We start from the raw sequence: 18,436 nt of genomic DNA, 5'->3' as shown, positions 1-18,436 counted from the left end.
TGGAAATACATTACTGTCATCCTCTAGGACTGGAACTACAGTACTGTGATCCTCTAGGACTGGAACTACAGTACAGTACTGTCATCCTCTAGGACTGGAACTACAGTACTGTCATCCTCTAGGACTGGAACTACAGTACTGTTATCCTCTAGGACTGGAACTACTGTACTGTCATCCTCTAGGACTGGAACTACAGTACAGTACTGTCATCCTCTAGGACTGGAACTACAGTACAGTCATCTTCTAGGACTGGAACTACAGTACTGTCATCCTCTAGGACTGGAACTACAGTACAGTCATCTTCTAGTCATCTGTCATCTTGTAGGACTGAACTACAGTACTGTCATCCTCTAGGACTGGAACTACTGTACTGTCATCCTCTAGGACTGGAACTACAGTACAGTACTGTCATCCTCTAGGACTGGAACTACAGTACAGTCATCTTCTAGGACTGGAACTATAGTACAGTCATCTTCTAGGACTGGAACTACAGTACAGTCATCTTCTAGGATTGAAACTACAGTACTGTCATCCTCTAGGACTGGAACTACAGTACTGGCATCTTCTGGGACTGGAACTACAGTACTGTCATCCTCTAGGACTGGAACTACAGTACTGTCATCCTCTAGGACTGGAACTACAGTACTGTCATCCTCTAGGACTGGAACTACAGTACAGTCATCCTCTAGGACTGGAACTACAGTACTGTACTGTCATCCTCTAGGACTGGAACTACATTACAGTCATCTTCTAGGACTGGAACTACAGTACAGTCATCCTCTAGGACTGGAACTACAATACTGTCATGCTCTAGGTCTGGAAATACAGTACAGTACTGTCATCCTCTAGGACTGGAACTACAGTACTGTCATCCTCTAGGACTGGAACTACAGTACTGTCATCCTCTAGGACTGGCACTACAGTACAGTACTGCCATGCTCTAGGTCTGGAACTACAGTACAGTACTGTCATTCTCTAGGACTGGAACTACAATACTGTCATCCTCTAGGTCTGGAACTACAGTACAGTACTGTCATCCTCTAGGACTGGAACTACAATACTGTCATCCTCTAGGACTAGAACTACAGTACTGTCATCCTCTAGGACTGAAAATACAGTACTGTCATCCTCTAGGACTGGAACTACAGTACTGTCATCCTGTAGGACTGGAACTACATTACTGTCATCCTCTAGGACTGGAACTACAGTACTGTGATCCTCTAGGACTGGAACTACAGTACAGTACTGTCATCCTCTAGGACTGGAACTACAGTACTGTCATCCTCTAGGACTGGAACTACAGTACTGTCATCCTCTAGGACTGGAACTACTGTACTGTCATCCTCTAGGACTGGAACTACAGTACAGTACTGTCATCCTCTAGGACTGGAACTACAGTACAGTCATCTTCTAGGACTGGAACTACAGTACAGTCATCTTCTAGGACTGGAACTACAGTACTGTCATCTTGTAGGACTGGAACTACAGTACTGTCATCCTCTAGGACTGGAACTACTGTACTGTCATCCTCTAGGACTGGAACTACAGTACAGTACTGTCATCCTCTAGGACTAGAACTACAGTACAGTCATCTTCTAGGACTGGAACTACAGTACAGTCATCTTCTAGGACTGAAACTACAGTACTGTCATCCTCTAGGACTGGAACTACAGTACTGGCGTCTTCTGGGACTGGAACTACAGTACTGTCATCCTCTAGGACTGGAACTACAGTACTGTACTGTCATCCTCTAGGACTGGAACTACAGTACTGTACTGTCATCCTCTAGGACTGGAACTACAGTACAGTCATCCTCTAGGACTGGAACTACAGTACTGTCATCTTGTAGGACTGGAACTACAGTACAGTACTGCCATCCTCTAGGACTGAAACGACAGTACTGTCATCCTCTAGAACTGGATCTACAGTACTGTCATCCTCTAGGGCTGGAACTACAATACTGTCATCCTCTAGGACTGAAACTACAGTACAGTCATCCTCTAGGACTGGAACTACAGTACTGTACTGTCATCCTCTAGGGCTGGAACTACAATACTGTCATCCTTTAGGACTGAAACTACTGTACTGTCATCCTCTAGGACTGGAAACTACAGTACAGTCATCCTCTAGGACTGAAACTACTGTATTGTCATCCTCTAGGACTGGAACTACAGTACAGTCATCTTCTAGGACTGGAACTGCAGTACTGTCATCCTCTAGGACTGGAACTACAGTACAGTCATCCTCTAGGACTGGAACTACAGTACAGTCGTCTTCTAGGACTAGAACTACAGTACTGTCATCCTCTAGGACTGGAACTACAGTACAGTCATCTTCTAGGACTGGAACTACAGTACTGTCATCTTGTTGGACTGTAACTACAGTACAGTCATCTTGTAGGACTGGAACTACAGTACAGTACTGTCATCCTCTAGGACTGGAACTACAGTACTGTCATCCTCTAAGACTGGAACTGCAGTACTGTCATCTTCTAGGACTGGAACTACACTACTGTCATCTTGTAGGACTGTAACTACAGTACAGTCATCTTGTAGGACAGGAACTACAGTACAGTACTGTCATCCTCTAGGACTGGAACTACAGTACTGTCATCCTCTAGGACTGTAACTACAGTACTGTCATCCTCTAGGACTGGAACTACAGTACTGGTGTCTTCTGGGACTGGAACTACAGTACTGTCAACCTCTAGGACTGGAACTACAGTACTGTCATCCTCTAGGACTGGAACTACAGTACAGTCATCTTCTAGGACTGGAACTACAGTACAGTCATCTTCTAGGACTGGAACTACAGTACAGTACTGTCATCTTCTTGGACTGGAACTGCAGTACTGTCATCTTCTAGGACTGGAACTACAGTACAGTCATCTTGTAGGACTGGAACTACAGTACAGTACTGTCATCCTCTAGGACTGGAACTACAGTACAGTGCTGTCATCCTCTAGGACTGGAACTACAGTACTGTCATCCTCTAGGACTGGAACTACAGTACAGTCATCTTCTAGGACTGGAACTACAGTACAGTCATCTTCTAGGACTGGAACTACAGTAAAGTACTGGCATCTTCTTGGACTGGAACTGCAGTACTGTCATCTTCTAGGACTGGAACTACAGTACTGTCATCTTGTAGGACTGTAACTACAGTACAGTCATCTTGTAGGACTGGAACTACAGTACAGTACTGTCATCCTCTAGGACTGGAACTACAGTACTGTCATCCTCTAGGACTGGAACTGCAGTACTGTCATCTTCTAGGACTGGAACTACAGTACTGTCATCTTGTAGGACTGTAACTACAGTACAGTCATCTTGTAGGACTGGAACTACAGTACAGTACTGTCATCCTCTAGGACTGGAACTACAGTACTGTCATCCTCTAGGACTGGAACTGCAGTACTGTCATCTAGGACTGGAACTACAGTACAGTTATCTTGTAGGACTGGAACTACAGTACAGTACTGTCATCCTCTAGGACTGTAACTACAGTACTGTCATCCTCTAGGACTGTAACTACAGTACTGTCATCCTCTAGGACTGGAACTACAGTACTGGCGTCTTCTGGAACTACAGTACTGTCATCCTCTAGGACTGGAACTACAGTACTGTCTTCTTGTAGGACTGGAACTACAGTACTGTCATCTTCTAGGACTGGAACTACAGTACTGTCATCCTCTAGAACTGGAAATAGCTAGCTATCTGTTCACCCAGGTTCAGGGCCTCTTAGAGTAAGTAGTAGGAGTGCTGATCCAAGATCCCTGTCCATGCAATCATATTCATTTTGATCTATAAAGCGAAACTGATCCTAGATCAGCACTCCTACTCTGAGACACTTTATGAATAGGGGACCAGAAGAGCTTCTGAGCTTCTATGTTTTTGGAATGTGCTTTAATGTGAATTCCTCTTGGATACCGTACCATGTCATTCATGGACGCCATTCCCATTCAATGGAGTTTGGCCCTGTAGTGTCCTTGAGTACTGATTCAGATTATTCAGATGTGGAGGACTCAAGTGGGGGAGAAGAGAAGCTTCCTTCCTGTCCATTAAGCGAAGATGTGGCCTTGGTTAGAAATGTGACCTTGAACAAAAGGCTTTAAATACTGGATAAAGCTGGTGAAAGGAGCTGTAGAAGGATTTCAATGAGCCCGCCCTCGTATAGCTACTCCCACCAGCCTCCTCTGTTAGATACTCTGAGTTTACACAAGCAGCCCAATTATATTTGTTTTTACTAATTGGCCATTTGCCAATATTTTGCCAATGTATCCATAAAGACCTTACCATTCCAAGTAAATAGGCATGTATTCAATGTATCTGTTCCTACTGGTAGGTGTTTTGTCACCTGTCAGGAGTGGTGTGTGTGTGTGTGTGTGTGTGTGTGTGTGTGTGTGTGTGTGTGTGTGTGTGTGTGTGTGTGTGTGTGTGTGTGTGTGTGTGTGTGTGTGTGTGTGTGTGTGTGTGTGTGTGTGTGTGTGTGTGTGTGTGTGTGTGTGTGTGTGTGCGCTCACAAGTTTGTCAGTGCCTATAGGTTGGTTTGGACCAGAACAGTTAGTGTTTGATGCCTCTAGCCTTGAGGCCCTGAGACACCTGCTGACAAACTAGCATTGTACCCTCTCCTCTAAGCCTGGTGCCAAATGAACACTGCCTCCACACACATACACACACACAGTCCTTCCAGCCCCATCACCGCTGACATTGAGCTCTGTGCGACTGTCCTGGGAGGATGACAGATCTCCTGGGACTACCACACCATCTCTGGACAGATAACACCACAGCCTCTCTTTCTCTTTCCCCCCCAATAGCATGTATACCTAGAATGACGCTGTATATCCCTTCACAGCGTTCTAAGGATTCTAATCTGATACAACGTAGCTTCCAACAGATATGTTTACTTGTATTGTCATGCATTGATGTTATAATGTTGATATTATGACGGTAATGCATTGATATTATATTATGGCCTTGCATTTTAAAGATGATTAAAATAGAAAACGCATGCTTTTTTGTTTTGTATTATCTTTTACCAGATCTAATGTGTTATATTCTCCTACATTAAGTTCACATTTCCACAAACTTCAAAGTGTTTCCTTTCAAATGGTATCAAAAATATGCATATCCTTGCTTCAAGTCCTGAGCTACAGGCAGTTAGATTATGTAATTTTAAGAGAAAATTGAAAAAAAAGGGTTTGATCGCAACACTTTTAACTTCTTATGGCTGGGGGCAGTATTGAGTAGCTTGGATTAATAAGGTGCCCAGAGTAAACTGCCTGCTACTCAGGCCCAGTTGCTAATATATGCATATCATTAGTATATTTCGATAGAAAACACTCTGAAGTTTCTAAAACTGTCTGAATGATGTCTGTGAGTATAACAGAACTCATATGGCAGGCAAAAAACTGAGAAAAAATCTTAGGGAAATCTTAGGTTTGTAGTTTTTCACGTCATTTCCTAACGAGTATACAGTCTATGGGGTCATATTGCACTTCCTAGGGCTTCCACTAGATGTCAACAGTCTTTAGAACCTTGTTTAATGCTTCTACTGTGAAGGAGGGGGGAATGGGAGCTGAATGAGTCAGAGGTCTGCCAGAGGGGCATGAGCTGATCATGCACGCTCATGTAAGAGTTAGCTTGCGTTCCATTGCATTTCTACAGACAAAGGAATTCTCCGGTTGGAACATTATTGAAGATTTATGAAAAAAACATCCTAAAGATTGATTCTGTACTTCGTTTGATATGTTTCTACGAACTGTAATATGACTTTTCTTCTGAACTTTCGCCTGGACTTGCCCGCGCGTCGTGAGTTTGGATCGTGTAAACAAACGCGCAAACAAAAAGGAGGTATTTGGACAAATTATGGACTTTATCGAACAAATCAAACATTTATTGTAGAACTGGGATTCCTGGGAGTGCATTCTGATGAAGATCATCAAAGGTAAGTGAGTATTTATAATGCTATTTCTGACTTTGTTGACTCCACAACATGGCGGATATCTGTATGGCTTGTTTTGTTGTCTGAGCGCTAATACTCAGATTATTGCATGCTGTGCTTTTCCGGTAAAGCTATTCCGAAATCTGACACAGCAGTTGCATAAAGGAGAAGTTTATCTAAAGTTCCATGCATAACAGTTTTATCTTTTATCAATGTTTATTATGACTATTTCTGTAAATTGATGTGGCTCTCTGAAAAATCACCAGATGTTTTGGAAGCAAAACATTACAGAACGTAACGCGCCAATGTAAACTGAGAGTTTTGGATACAAATATGAACTTTATCGAACAAAACATACATGTATTGTGTTACATGAAGTCCTATGAGTGTCACCTGATGAAGATCATCAAAGGTTAGTCATTAATTTTATCTCTATTTCTGCTTTTTGTAACTCCTCTCTTTGGCTGGAAAAATGGCTGTGTTTTTCAGTGACTAGGTGCAGACCGAACATAATCATATGGTGTGCTTTCGTCGTAAATCCTTTTTGAAATCGGACACTGTGGTGGATTAACAACAAGTTTATCTTTAAAATGGTGTAAAATACTTCTATGTTTGAGGAATTTTAATTATGAGATTTCTGTTGTTTTGAATTTGGCGCCCTGCACTTTCACTGGCTGTTGTCAAATCGATCCTGTCAATGGGATTTCAGCTGTAAAAAGTTATTAAGCTGATGTATAACACTTGTATCTTTTATCTGTTTATTATGAGAATTTTTGTGTTTTTGAATTTCACACTTTTTGAGTTTCACAATTTCACTGGATGTTTACTGAAACAGTTGATTACTGAACATAACGCACAAACAAAACTGAGGTTTTTGGATATTAAGAGGGACTTTATCGAACAAAACAAACATTTATCGGGTAATTGTGAGTCCGATTAGGAATTTAGGGAATGCTGTATATGACCAAGGAGGCCTGTAAAAGGTTCCCGACTAGAGCCTCAAAAGACGAAAAACATTTTTTTTCATAAATTAAATTTACATTTGCTATCAAATAAACGTGTAACACCTCTGTATTTGCAGGATGCGCAGGTGATATGGTCACTAATGTAACCAGGAGGAGAGGCCTCATTTAACTCTAAAAATTCATCAGGCTTAATTAAGCCATGTTGCACTCAGGACAATCACATCAAGTTTATGATCAGTGTTTAGTTCATTGACTATGACAGCCATGGCAGTGATGGTTCTAATATTAAATATTCCTATTCTGAGTTGTGAGGCATTATCACAGTCTCTTTTAAAAATGACATGGATGGAGGTTGTCTTTGTTCCAGTGAGATTGCTAAGGCGAACACCGCCATTTTTAGATTTTCCCGATCTAGATCAAGGCACAGACACGGTCTCAATGGGGAAAACTAAGCTGACTACACTGACTGTGCTATTGGCAGACTCCACTAAGCTGGCAAGCTGGCTAACAGCCTGCTGCCTGGCCTGCACCATATCTCATTGTGGAGCTAGAGGAGTTAGATCCCTGTCTATGTTGATAGATAAGATAAGCGCACCCCTCCAGCTAGGATGCAGTCCGTCACTCCTCAGTAGGCCAGGCCTGTTTGCGTGTGAGTCCCAGAAAGAGGGCCAATTATCTACAAATTCAATATTTTGGGAGGGGCAGAAAACACTTTTCAACCAGCGATTGAGTTGAGACTGCTGTAGTGCTCATCACTCCCCTAACTGGGAGGGGGCCAGAGACAATTACTCGATGCCGACACATCTTTCTAGCTAATTTACACACTGAAGCTATGTTGCGCTTGGTGACCTCTGACTGTTTCATCCTAGCATCGTTGGTGCCGACATGGATAACAATATCCCTATTCTCTCTACACTCGCCAGTTTTAGCCTCAGCCAGCACCATCTTCAGATTAGCCTTTACGTCAGTAGCCCTGCACCCTGGTAAACAGTGTATGATCGCTGGATGATTCTTTTGTAAAGTCTAATATTGCGGGTAATGGAGTCGACAATGACCAGGGTTTTCAATTTGTCAGAGCTAATGGTGGGACTCTTCAGCGGCTCAGACCCTGTAACGGGTGGAGGAGAGACCCGAGAAGACTCCACCTCTGGCTCCAACTCGTTGGTTAGTAGGGAAAACCGGTTGAAGGTTTCTGTTGGCTGAATGATTCCGGTTGAGCATGCCAACAGCATTTCTTTCCAGAAGCCTTGAGAAAATTGTCCGGCTGCGGGGACCGTGCGAGGGATTACTAGCACTATCTATACTTACTGGTGGCAGAGACACTGAATCATTCTTTCCTACACTTAAATTGCCCTTTGCCTAACGATTGCGTCTAAAGTTAGGCATGCAACTCGGCTATCCTCACCATAAGGCGATCGTTCTCCTTTATGTTATAAGTACAGCGACTGCAATTAGAGGGCATAATGTTAATGTTACTACTTACCTTTTTTGGTTGTTGGAGGTCCCATAGAACCATGTCCAGATATAGTGTCTGGGGTGAAAAAGCTGAATGACACGTTGATTTGGGGCGGCAGGGTAGCCTAGTGGTTAGAGCATTGGACTAGTAGTTGATAGTTCAAATCCCCGAGCTGACAAGGTTCTGTCACTGTTCCTAGGCATTAGTTCTTAACTGACTTGCCTTCTAAAATAAAGGTAAAAAATGAATTAATAAATAATTAAAGTTATTTAAAGTCAAAAGCACAAAGTCTGGCATGTTGCAAAAATCAGCTCAGCAGCACGGAGACAACATGGAATTGAAGTTCGTCACACTCAGTTTTACATGTGAACCATATCAGGTTTGCGCAGTCACACTGATGTAGCCTCTGAAGTACAGTAGCACACAGATGCAATGCTCATTTCCTTTCACTGTTCCTTTAGATTTTGGGTGGTTGTCATGGTAGCCGCAGCAGGTCATGTGCATAAAAAACACTTCAGAGGAAAAAAATGTAATCTGAGTGTCCAGACAGAGGTTGCATATGGGGGATCGGGTTTGTATCAGGATTCAGATTCACATAGAGGTGGTATTAACTGCAAATGCCATGTTTTTTTGCGGTTGAATGTTTTTGGGGAAAGCTGAGATAGGTATCACATATGAAAATAATTGGCAAAAGATCTGAATTGGACTGACTGAGTAAACGTAGCCTAATAATGTCTCAGTCCTCTTAGGCTGCGTTTACACAGGCAGTCCAATTCTGATATTTTTTCACAAATTGGTCTTTTGACCAATCAGATCTGCTCTGAAAAAGATATGACGTGAAAAGATATGTGATTGGTCAAAATACCAATTAGTGGAAAAAGATCAGAATTGAGCTGCCTGTGTAAACACAGCCATAATGGTATCGGTTGGGGTGGTTGTTGTTTGTGGCTCACTAGTGATGATGCATTTATTCAGCCCCCTGCTGAAACGCCAGATTGAATCTTAGCAAGGAGTCCTGGTCTCCACTCCTACTCTGAATCCACCCCTCCCTCCCGCTATCTCTCTCTTTCTCCCTCTCTCCATCCTCATTAGAAGGATTTTAGAGCGAGACCGATGAGCCAGCTGAGTCCTGCCCTATCTGTTAGCCTCTTAAGATAACCATTATCATCTCTCTCTCTCTCTCTCTCTCTCTCTCTCTCTCTCTCTCTCTCTCTCTCTCTCTCTCCCTCTTCCAATTACATTTAATTTAAAATGCTTTATTGGCATAACAAAGATACTTGTGTTGCCAAAGCAATCATTTCACACGCTATGTGGGGGCGGCAGGGTAGCCTGGTGGTTAGAGCGGTGGACTAGCAACCGGAAGGTTGCAAGTTCAAGCCCCTGAGCTGACAAGATACAAGTCTGTTGTTCTTCCCCTGAACAGGCAGTTAACCCACTGTTCCTAGGCTGTCATTGAAAATAAGAATTTGTTCTTAACTGACTTGCCTGTTAAAATAAAAATATGTGTGTTGCCAAAGCATCAAGGTTATTCAATAAAAAATACATTTCAGCCTTGGTTTTTTCTAATTTTTTAAAAGATTTTAGTCATTTATCAAGACACTCTTATTCAGAGCGATTTAGTGAGTGGATACATTTTTGAATTTTTACATACTGGTCCCCTGTGGGAATTGAACCAACAACACTGTTGTTGCAAGCATCACTCTCTACCAACTGAGCCACACACTACCTCTAACTATCTTGACTTCCTATCTCTCTTTCTCCCTCTCTCCATAGCATTAATATCGTCTGTCTTGTTTTCACTGAGCTTTCACCTGACATGTTCATCCCTGAAGTTACAATAACTCATAACACATTAATGATTACCTCTTATACCTCAACGTTTTTATAGTTTACTTTTCTCCTTTTGATATTAATGTGTTGTATCTCTCATATTCTACACATGTTCTCCTGAAGCGACGTTTGGCAACTCAAATCAAACATCCATTACCTCAAGAGGAATTCACAATTTCCTCCCTCAGCCTTTCTTAGACAGAAGCCCCCTAAGAGGCTTTAGTTGTGGAGCTCAGCTGAAGGAGAGAATTAAAAGGAAATAGAGAAAGAAGGAGAGAGGTAGAAGTGGAGAAAGAGAGACAAGGGTGACTGAATGAAAGAGAGGAAGAGGGAAAAGAAGAGATGGAGCAAAAGAGGAACGGAGAAAGAGAGAGGAAGTGAAGGTCTGTCTGTTTTCAGAACCAGACCAGACTTGAATCTTTAGACTGCTTCTTTGTGCACTGGGGTTCATGGCTATGCCCTCACTTGTATGACTTGACTGGGAAGGCAATGTGCTTGTGTGCTTGTGTGTGTGTGTGTGTGTGTGTGTGTGTGTGTGTGTGTGTGTGTGTGTGTGTGTGTGTGTGTGTGTGTGTGTGTGTGTGTGTGTGTGTGTGTGTGTGTGTGTGTGTGTGTGTGTGTGTGTGTGTGTGCGTGTGCGTGCGTGCGTGCGTGTTTGTTTGAATTGTACATATGTGTGTGTGTGTACGCGCGTGTGTGTGCAATCATGTTTGCACATGAGTGTGCAAACTAGCAATGCTCTGCAGGTATAAATCTGCCCTTTCAGTGACCTGAGCATGTTTCATATAGAGGGATGAAATTATGAATGCTCTGAAAGAGAAAAAGGAAAGGGAGAGGAGGAGAGAAACAGTTATTTCCACTGTGAGAGTAATGGGTATATTGAGGGGTCTCTCACCTCTGATGGGAAAGATGGGAAAAGTTTGCACACAGAATACACAGTAGTACAGCTAACTCTATTCCTCTGGTTGGATGTTGCACACACACACGTATGCACACACACAAAAATACACACACTAAATGTGTATGCTAAACCATAACCTTGTACCTCAAATTGATTTCCCAGTGGAATGTGGTTACTCGCTGGTGGACTTACCATTAGGCAGAAGAGGCAATTGCCTTAGGCCTTACATCATCAAGGGGCCTCATGAGCTGGACATAAAAAAATATATAAAAAAAATGTCTGCTTGAGTGAATAGGTCATTTCCAAGTATGAGTAATTCCACAGTACAAAAAGCACTCAAAAACAGTCCAATATTTTCTCAAAAGGAAGTATATCTGTTTTTCCATGTAGTGAATCTGTTATTCAATGCATTTCTATGGGCTAATGCCAAATTCAATGTTTCATCAAATACATTTTGTATGTTTTTTGTAATACCTACAGGGGTCCTAAAACAAATAGCTAAATGATCCTTGAAATGACCACCTTTAAAAAAAAATCCATATGTTATCTTAGTAGAAACACATCCCGGGCTCTTAGACTCTAGGGGAAGACACGGGTGCTTTGATTATTCTGACATCGTCTTTGAGGCAGAGGACATGTATGTGTAGCCAATGTATCTGATGCTCTCTGGCCAAATAGAGTGTCTCTATTTCGCTCGCTTGTATGCTTTCTCTGGTGATAACCTACTTTTTGAAGGGATTTGTTTGACAATCAGATTAAAACCACATGACTCCTTGTGTTCATGGGACAATAACTCATTTTTCAACAGGAAAATGACCCAACACGCCTCCAGGCTGTGTAATGGCTATTTGACCAAGAAGGAGAGTGATGGAGTGCTTGCATCAGATGACCTGGCCTCCACAATCACCGGACCTCAACCCAATTGAGATGGTTTGGGATGAGTTGGGCCGCATAGTGAAGGAAAAGTAGCCAACAAGTGCTCAGCATATGTGGGAACTCCTACAAGACTGTTGAAAATCATTCCAGTCGAAGCTGTTTCAGAGAAGGCAAAGAGTGTGCAAAGGGTAGCTACTACCTAAAATATATTTTGATTTGTTTAACAATTTTTGGTTACTACATGATTCCATTTGTGATATTTCATAGTTTTGATGTCTTCACTATTATTCTACAATGCAGAAAATCGTCAAGATGAAGAAAAACCCTTGAATGAGTAGGTGTGTCCAAACTTGATTGTTGATTGTTACTGTACACACACACACATGCACACAAATAGGATCAATGTGTAGACTACGTCATCAATACAAAATGATGAGAGAGAGAACGATAGAGGACAGAGAGGGGTAGAGAGAAAGAGAGAGCGTGTTGAGAGAGGAGAAGCGGAAGGAAAATGAGAAAAAAGAAAGATGGAATATTGTGAAAAACATTCCTTTGTCTTTGTAGTTAGCTTAATGTGTAGTGCCTTAGGATGCTCAGGCCCATGGCTGATATTGAAGTGTCTTCTCTTTCAGCCTCCTAACCAGATACATCCCATTTATTCTAGTAGAAACAACGACAGCAGTCTGATTGGGGATAAGTGATGGCTTTGTCGATCTTTGTCAATTGTGTTCAAAGGGAACAATAACCATTGGCACTTTAGCTTAATTTCCCTCCTCTCTCCAACCCTCAGCTTCTGTGACAAACATACAGATGCTAATGTTTAAATACCCCACAGATGCTAAATAACCTACTGATACTAAGGATTTCAAATCGAATCACATTTTATTTGTCCTTGTTACTTATGGGCCCTTCCCAACAATGCAGAGAGAAATACAAATAGAGCAATAATAGAAAAGTGAAACACGTACTAATAAAAGTAATAATAAACACACAATGAGTGACGATAACTTGGCTGTGTACCAGTACTGAGATGATATGCAGGGGTATGAGGTCATTGAGGTAGACATGTAGATTTAATTAGGAATAAAGTGACTGACAATAAACAGTAGCAGCAGAGGTATGTGACGAGACAAACAAGTTAGTGCAAAAAGGTTCAATGCAGATAGCCCGGGTAGCTATTTGGTTAACTATTTAACTAACTATTTACCAGTCTTTTGGCTTTGGCAGAGAAGATGTTCAGGGTCCAGTTGGTTCCAGACTTGGTGCATCAGTACCATTGCCGTGCGGTAGCAGAGAGAACAGTCTATGACTTGGGTGGTTGGAGTCTGACAATTTTTATGGCGGGAGTCTTTGAACATTTTTAGGGCCTTCCTCGGTCACTGCTTGGTCCCAGTGATGTACTGGGCTGTACACTCTACCCTCTGTAACACCTTGCGATCGGATGCCAAGCAGTTGCCATACCAAGTGCTGATGCAGCCAGTCAAGATGCTCTTAATAGTTCAGCTGTAGAACTTTTTAAGGGTCTGAGGGCTCATGCCAAATCTTTTCAGCCTCCTGAGGGGGAAGAGGAATTGTTGTGCCCTCTTCACGATTGTGTTTGTGTGAGTGGGCCACGATAGATCCTTAGAGATAAGGACACAGAGAAACTTGAAGCTCTCGACCCGCTTCACTACAGCTCTGTCAATGTGAATGGGGGCTTGCTTGGCCCTCCGTTTCCTGTAGTTCACAATCAGCTCCTTTGTCTTGCTGACGTTGAGGGATAGGTTGTTGTTCTGGCACCATTCTGACAGGACTCTGACCTCCTCCCTATAGGCTGTCTAATCGTCATCGGTGTTCAGGCCTTCCACCATTGTGTTTTTGGCAAACTTAATGATCGTGGAGTTGTGTGCGGCCACGCGGTTGTGGGTGAACAAGAAGTACAGGAGGGGATTAGGCACGCACCCCTGAGGGGTCCACGTGCTGAGGGTCAGTGTGGCGGATGTATTGTTGCCTATCCTCACCACCTGGGGCGAAGGAGGGTCCCAGGGTTGTTAGCTTAGTGATGAGCTTGGATGGCACTATGGTGTTGAATGCTGAGCTGTACTCAATAAAAAGCATTTGCACATAGGTGTTCCTTTTGTCTAGGTGTTAAAAGGGCAGTGTGGAGTGCTTTAGAGATTGCGTCGTCTGTGGATCTGTTGGGGCGGTATGCGAATTGGAGTAGGTCCAGGGTGTGTGGGATGATGGTGTTGATGTGAGAGATGACCATCCTTTCAAAGCATTCCATGGATAAAGATGTGAGTGCTATGGGGCGATAGTTATTTAGACAGGCTACCTTGGCGTTCTTGGAACTATGATGGTCTGCTTGAAACATGTAGGCTGGGTCAGAGAGAGTTTGAAAATTTCAGTGAAGACACTTGTCAGCTGGTCAGTGCATGTTCTGAGTATGCATCCTGGTAATCCGTTTGACCGTACGGCCTTGTGAATGTTAACCTGTTTAAAATTCTTATTCACATCGGCGACAGAGAGCGAGATCACACAGTTGTCCAGAACAGCTGGTGCTATCATGCAGGGTTCTGTGTTGCTTACCTCGACGACAGCATGGCAGGTATTTAGCTCGTCTGGTAGGCTCATGTCACTGGGCATCTTACGGCTGGTTTTCCCTTTGTAATTCGTGATTGTTTGCGAGTGTCAGAGCCGGTGTAGTAGGATTCAATCTTAGTCCTGTATTGACGCTTTGCCTGTTTGATGGTTCATTGGAGGGCGTAGCGGGATTTCTTATAAGTGGCCGGATTAGTGTCAATGCACTCAAACCACTTGATACTACCCATCCCGGGTCCATGAGCGTAATCATCATCTGACACTAATTAGCATAACGCAACGGACATACATTTTAATAGAAAATATTCAGATTCCTGAAATCACAAGTGAAATATGTTGAAACACAGCTTAGCCTTTTGTTAATCACCCTGTCATCTCAGATTTTGAAAATATGCTTTACAGACAAAGCAAAACAAGCATTTGTGTAAGTTTATCAATAGCCTAGCATAGCATTCTGCCTAGCTAGCAGCAGGCAACCTGGTCACGAAAATCAGAAAAGCAATCAAATTAAATCGTTTACCTTTGATGAGCTTCAGATGTTTTCACTCACGAGACTCCCAGTTAGATAGCAAATGTTCCTTTTTTCCAAAAATATTATTTTTGTAGGTGAAATAGCTCCGTTTGTTCTTCACGTTTGAGAAATCGGTCACAAAAACACCTAAAAATATTCAAAATTAGCTCCAGATATCAACAGAAACATGGCAAACATTGTTTATAATCAATCCTCAAGGTGTTTTTCAAATATCTATTCGATAATATATCCACCGGGACAATTGGCTTTTCAGTAGGACCGAGAGGAAAAATGGCTACCTCTGTATTTTACTCAAGAGTCATTCTGAGAGCCATCAGGTGACCACTTACGCAATATAGTCACTTACGCTCATTCTTCAACATAAATGCGTAAAACTACGTCAAAATGCTGTAGACACCTTGGGGAATACGTAGAAAAAGGAATCTGGTTGATAGCCCATTCACTGCTCAATAGGAACGCATCGGAACCCAGAGCTTTCAAAACATGATTCACTTCCGGATTGGATTTTTCTCAGGCTTCCGCCTGCAATATCAGTTCTGTTATACTCACAGACAAAAAAATTACAGTTTTGGAAACTTTAGAGTGTTTTCTATCCTAAGCTGTCAATTATATGCATATTCTAGCATCTTGTCCTGACAAAATAGCCCGTTTACATTGGGAATGTTATTAGCTTAGCAGCCACTTCATTGAACCACTTCTGCATTGAACGCACCATTAGTACTTCCTGTTTTCGCTTGTAAGGAGGAATTAGAAGGATAGAGTTATGGTCAGAATTTCAAAATGGAGAGCGAGGGAGAGCTTTGTATGTGATTCTGTGTGTGGAGTAAAGGTGATCTAGAGTTTTCTTGCCTTTAGTTGCACACGTGACATGCTGGTAGAAATGAGCAAAGACGGATTTCAGTTTTCCTGTATTAAATTCACCGGCCACTAGGAGCGCCACCTCTGGATGAGCATTTTCTTGTTTTCTTAAAGGCCTATACAGCTCGTTTAGTGCACTTTTAGTGCCAGCATCAGTTTGTGGTGGTAAATATACAGCTACGAAAATATAGATGGAAACTCTCTTGGTAAATAGTATGGTCTACAGCTTATCATGAGGTATTCTAACTCAGGCGAACAGAACCTTTAGACATTAGAGATTGCGCACCGGCTGTGGTTGACAAAGAGACACACACCTCCTCCCTTTGAGCTTACCTCACGCTGCCGTTCTTTCCTGCCGATGCATAGAAAAACCAGCTAGATGTACAGTATATTATCCATGTCCTTGTTCAGCCGCAAGTCTGTGAAACAGGACAGTTCTTCAGGTCCCGTTGATAGGATATTCACAAACGAAGCTCGTCCAGTTTGTTCTCCACTGACTGTACGTTTGCCGTTAGAACGGAGGGTGCGGTACTCGCCGACGTAGTTTCGTCAGGGTTCCCGCACATCGATCTCTCATACCCCGCCTTTTTGTTTTTCCGTGACTCGAGGATAGAAAGGAGCGATCAGGAGAGGGATGTAAAAGACATGAGATGGAGACGGGGATAAAGGGAAAGGTGAGAGGTGAGAGACTTTGAGAAAGGACAAACATTGAGAGGAAGAGGGGAAGTGTTACTTGAAAGGAAAATAAATGAAGTGAGGGATTAGGGCATTTGAGAGAGAACTCTTCATTCAGACAGCTTTGGCTCACAATGAGCTGATGTCAGCAGGAAAGTGGAACGTGTGTGTGTGTGTGTGTGTGTGTGTGTGTGTGTGTGTGTGTGTGTGTGTGTGTGTGTGTGTGTGTGTGTGTGTGTGTGTGTGTGTGTGTGTGTGTGTGTGTGTGTGTGTGTGTGTGTGTGTGTGTGTGTGTGTGTGTGTGTGTGAGTGAGAGACCAGGATGGACTCGGTGGCTGGTGCCCGGTCTGCCCCCCCCCCCCCAAAAAAAAAAAATCAGGCTGATTTATCTGTGATTGGCAGTAATGACATTCTGAGGGCTGTCCATCATTAAGTGCTGGAGATTAGACAGCTAGTCACCCCTCAATCAGAGTGTATGGTGGAGTTGGGGGGAGGGATGGGGTTATGTACAGTATGTTTGTATAGGTGTGTGTGGTTGCATAGAGGCCTACATTACATTTCAATTACTCATTACACTACCATTCAACTAAGGTTAGGCATGACAGCTGGTGATTGACAAAGTTAAAAACAACTGTGTATGTCTTACCTTGACTTATCTTGTCCTCTCTCTGTCCCTCTCTTCCTCTCCCTTTCCCTTCCTCTCTCCTCCAGTCACTGATGGTCGACCAGGGGGGTCCAACAATGATAAGGCTGTAGGCAGTAAACCAGGAGGTCGTGCTCCCCCGGTGGTGAGGGTGAGAGGTGCAGGGTGCCCCCCTGCCTGCCTGTCTCTACCCATGGCCCTCACCTTGCTCCTGGCCACTCTGGCTCTACAGTGGCGCCTGCTCTGAAAACACAGCATAATGCCCCTACTGGCCTGGCCCCTCTACACACACAGTATAGACTAGTCTGTGGGGGGGGGGGGGGGCAGTGTGGATAAGGACATTTGGACACTTTCCACACGGAAAGGGATTGTGTTGCCCCATAGAGACGTGTGTGTGAACAAGCTCCTCACACACACACACACACTCATACACAGGCAGATTGTTCTGGTCCTCTGCCTGCTGCTTCCTGTGTGTATGCTGTGGACTGGAGTGTGTGTGTCCAGGCACTAGCCTCCCTCCACAGCTCTTTTGCTCTCTGTTTTAACAATGCACTCATATCTCTATCAGAAGACGCAACACCACGCAAGACTTCTGGGCCTCAATATACAACACACACTCATGCACATGCTTGCACACACAAACACCAACACAGGCAAGCATGCACACACACACAAAAAAGACACGCTGGCACCCTTTAACACACACACACACACACACACACACACACACACACACACACACACACACACACACACACACACACACACACACACACACACACACACACACACACACACACACACACACACACACACACACACACACACACACACACACACACACACACACACACACACACACACACACACACACACACAACTGTAACCTTTCTGCTGCTGGTTTCTATGTGGTCAGCTACAGAACTTGCCTCTGTAGACACCTTGCCTCTCTAGCCAATCCTGTCCTGGGTTTTAAAGTCATTGGGCAGAGTTCACTTAATTTTAAAACTCTCAACTGTTTATTTTAAATACATTTAAGGAATGCGTGCTAGATTAATAAAACAACCACCTTTTACCAGGCCAGCATAGCTGATTGGATACGCTCTAATGATCATACAAGTCCCTTCAGAAAGTATTCACACCTCTACTTTTACACGTTTTGTTGTGTTACAGCCTG

General features: G+C 43.2%; 1 protein-coding gene across 3 annotated transcripts in view; it reads left to right on the top strand.

The window, feature by feature from the left end:
- LOC124040955 (glypican-5-like) overlaps nucleotides 1-17,975 on the top strand; it is a 336,316-nt gene extending 318,341 nt beyond the window's left edge. For all 3 annotated transcript variants that reach the window (XM_046358084.1, XM_046358083.1, XM_046358085.1), the window contains one exon: nucleotides 17,328-17,975. In XM_046358084.1, the coding sequence (XP_046214040.1) occupies nucleotides 17,328-17,506 (179 nt within the window). In that variant the 3' untranslated portion in view covers nucleotides 17,507-17,975. The remainder of the gene's footprint in view (nucleotides 1-17,327) is intronic.
- Nucleotides 17,976-18,436: the final 461 nt, after the last annotated feature.

Source organism: Oncorhynchus gorbuscha, linkage group LG08 (assembly GCF_021184085.1).
Source record: "Oncorhynchus gorbuscha isolate QuinsamMale2020 ecotype Even-year linkage group LG08, OgorEven_v1.0, whole genome shotgun sequence".
In the NCBI taxonomy this organism is placed as follows: Eukaryota; Metazoa; Chordata; class Actinopteri; order Salmoniformes; family Salmonidae; genus Oncorhynchus; species Oncorhynchus gorbuscha.
Note: the sequence above shows the minus strand (reverse complement) of the source record. Positions and strands in the feature narration are given on the sequence as shown.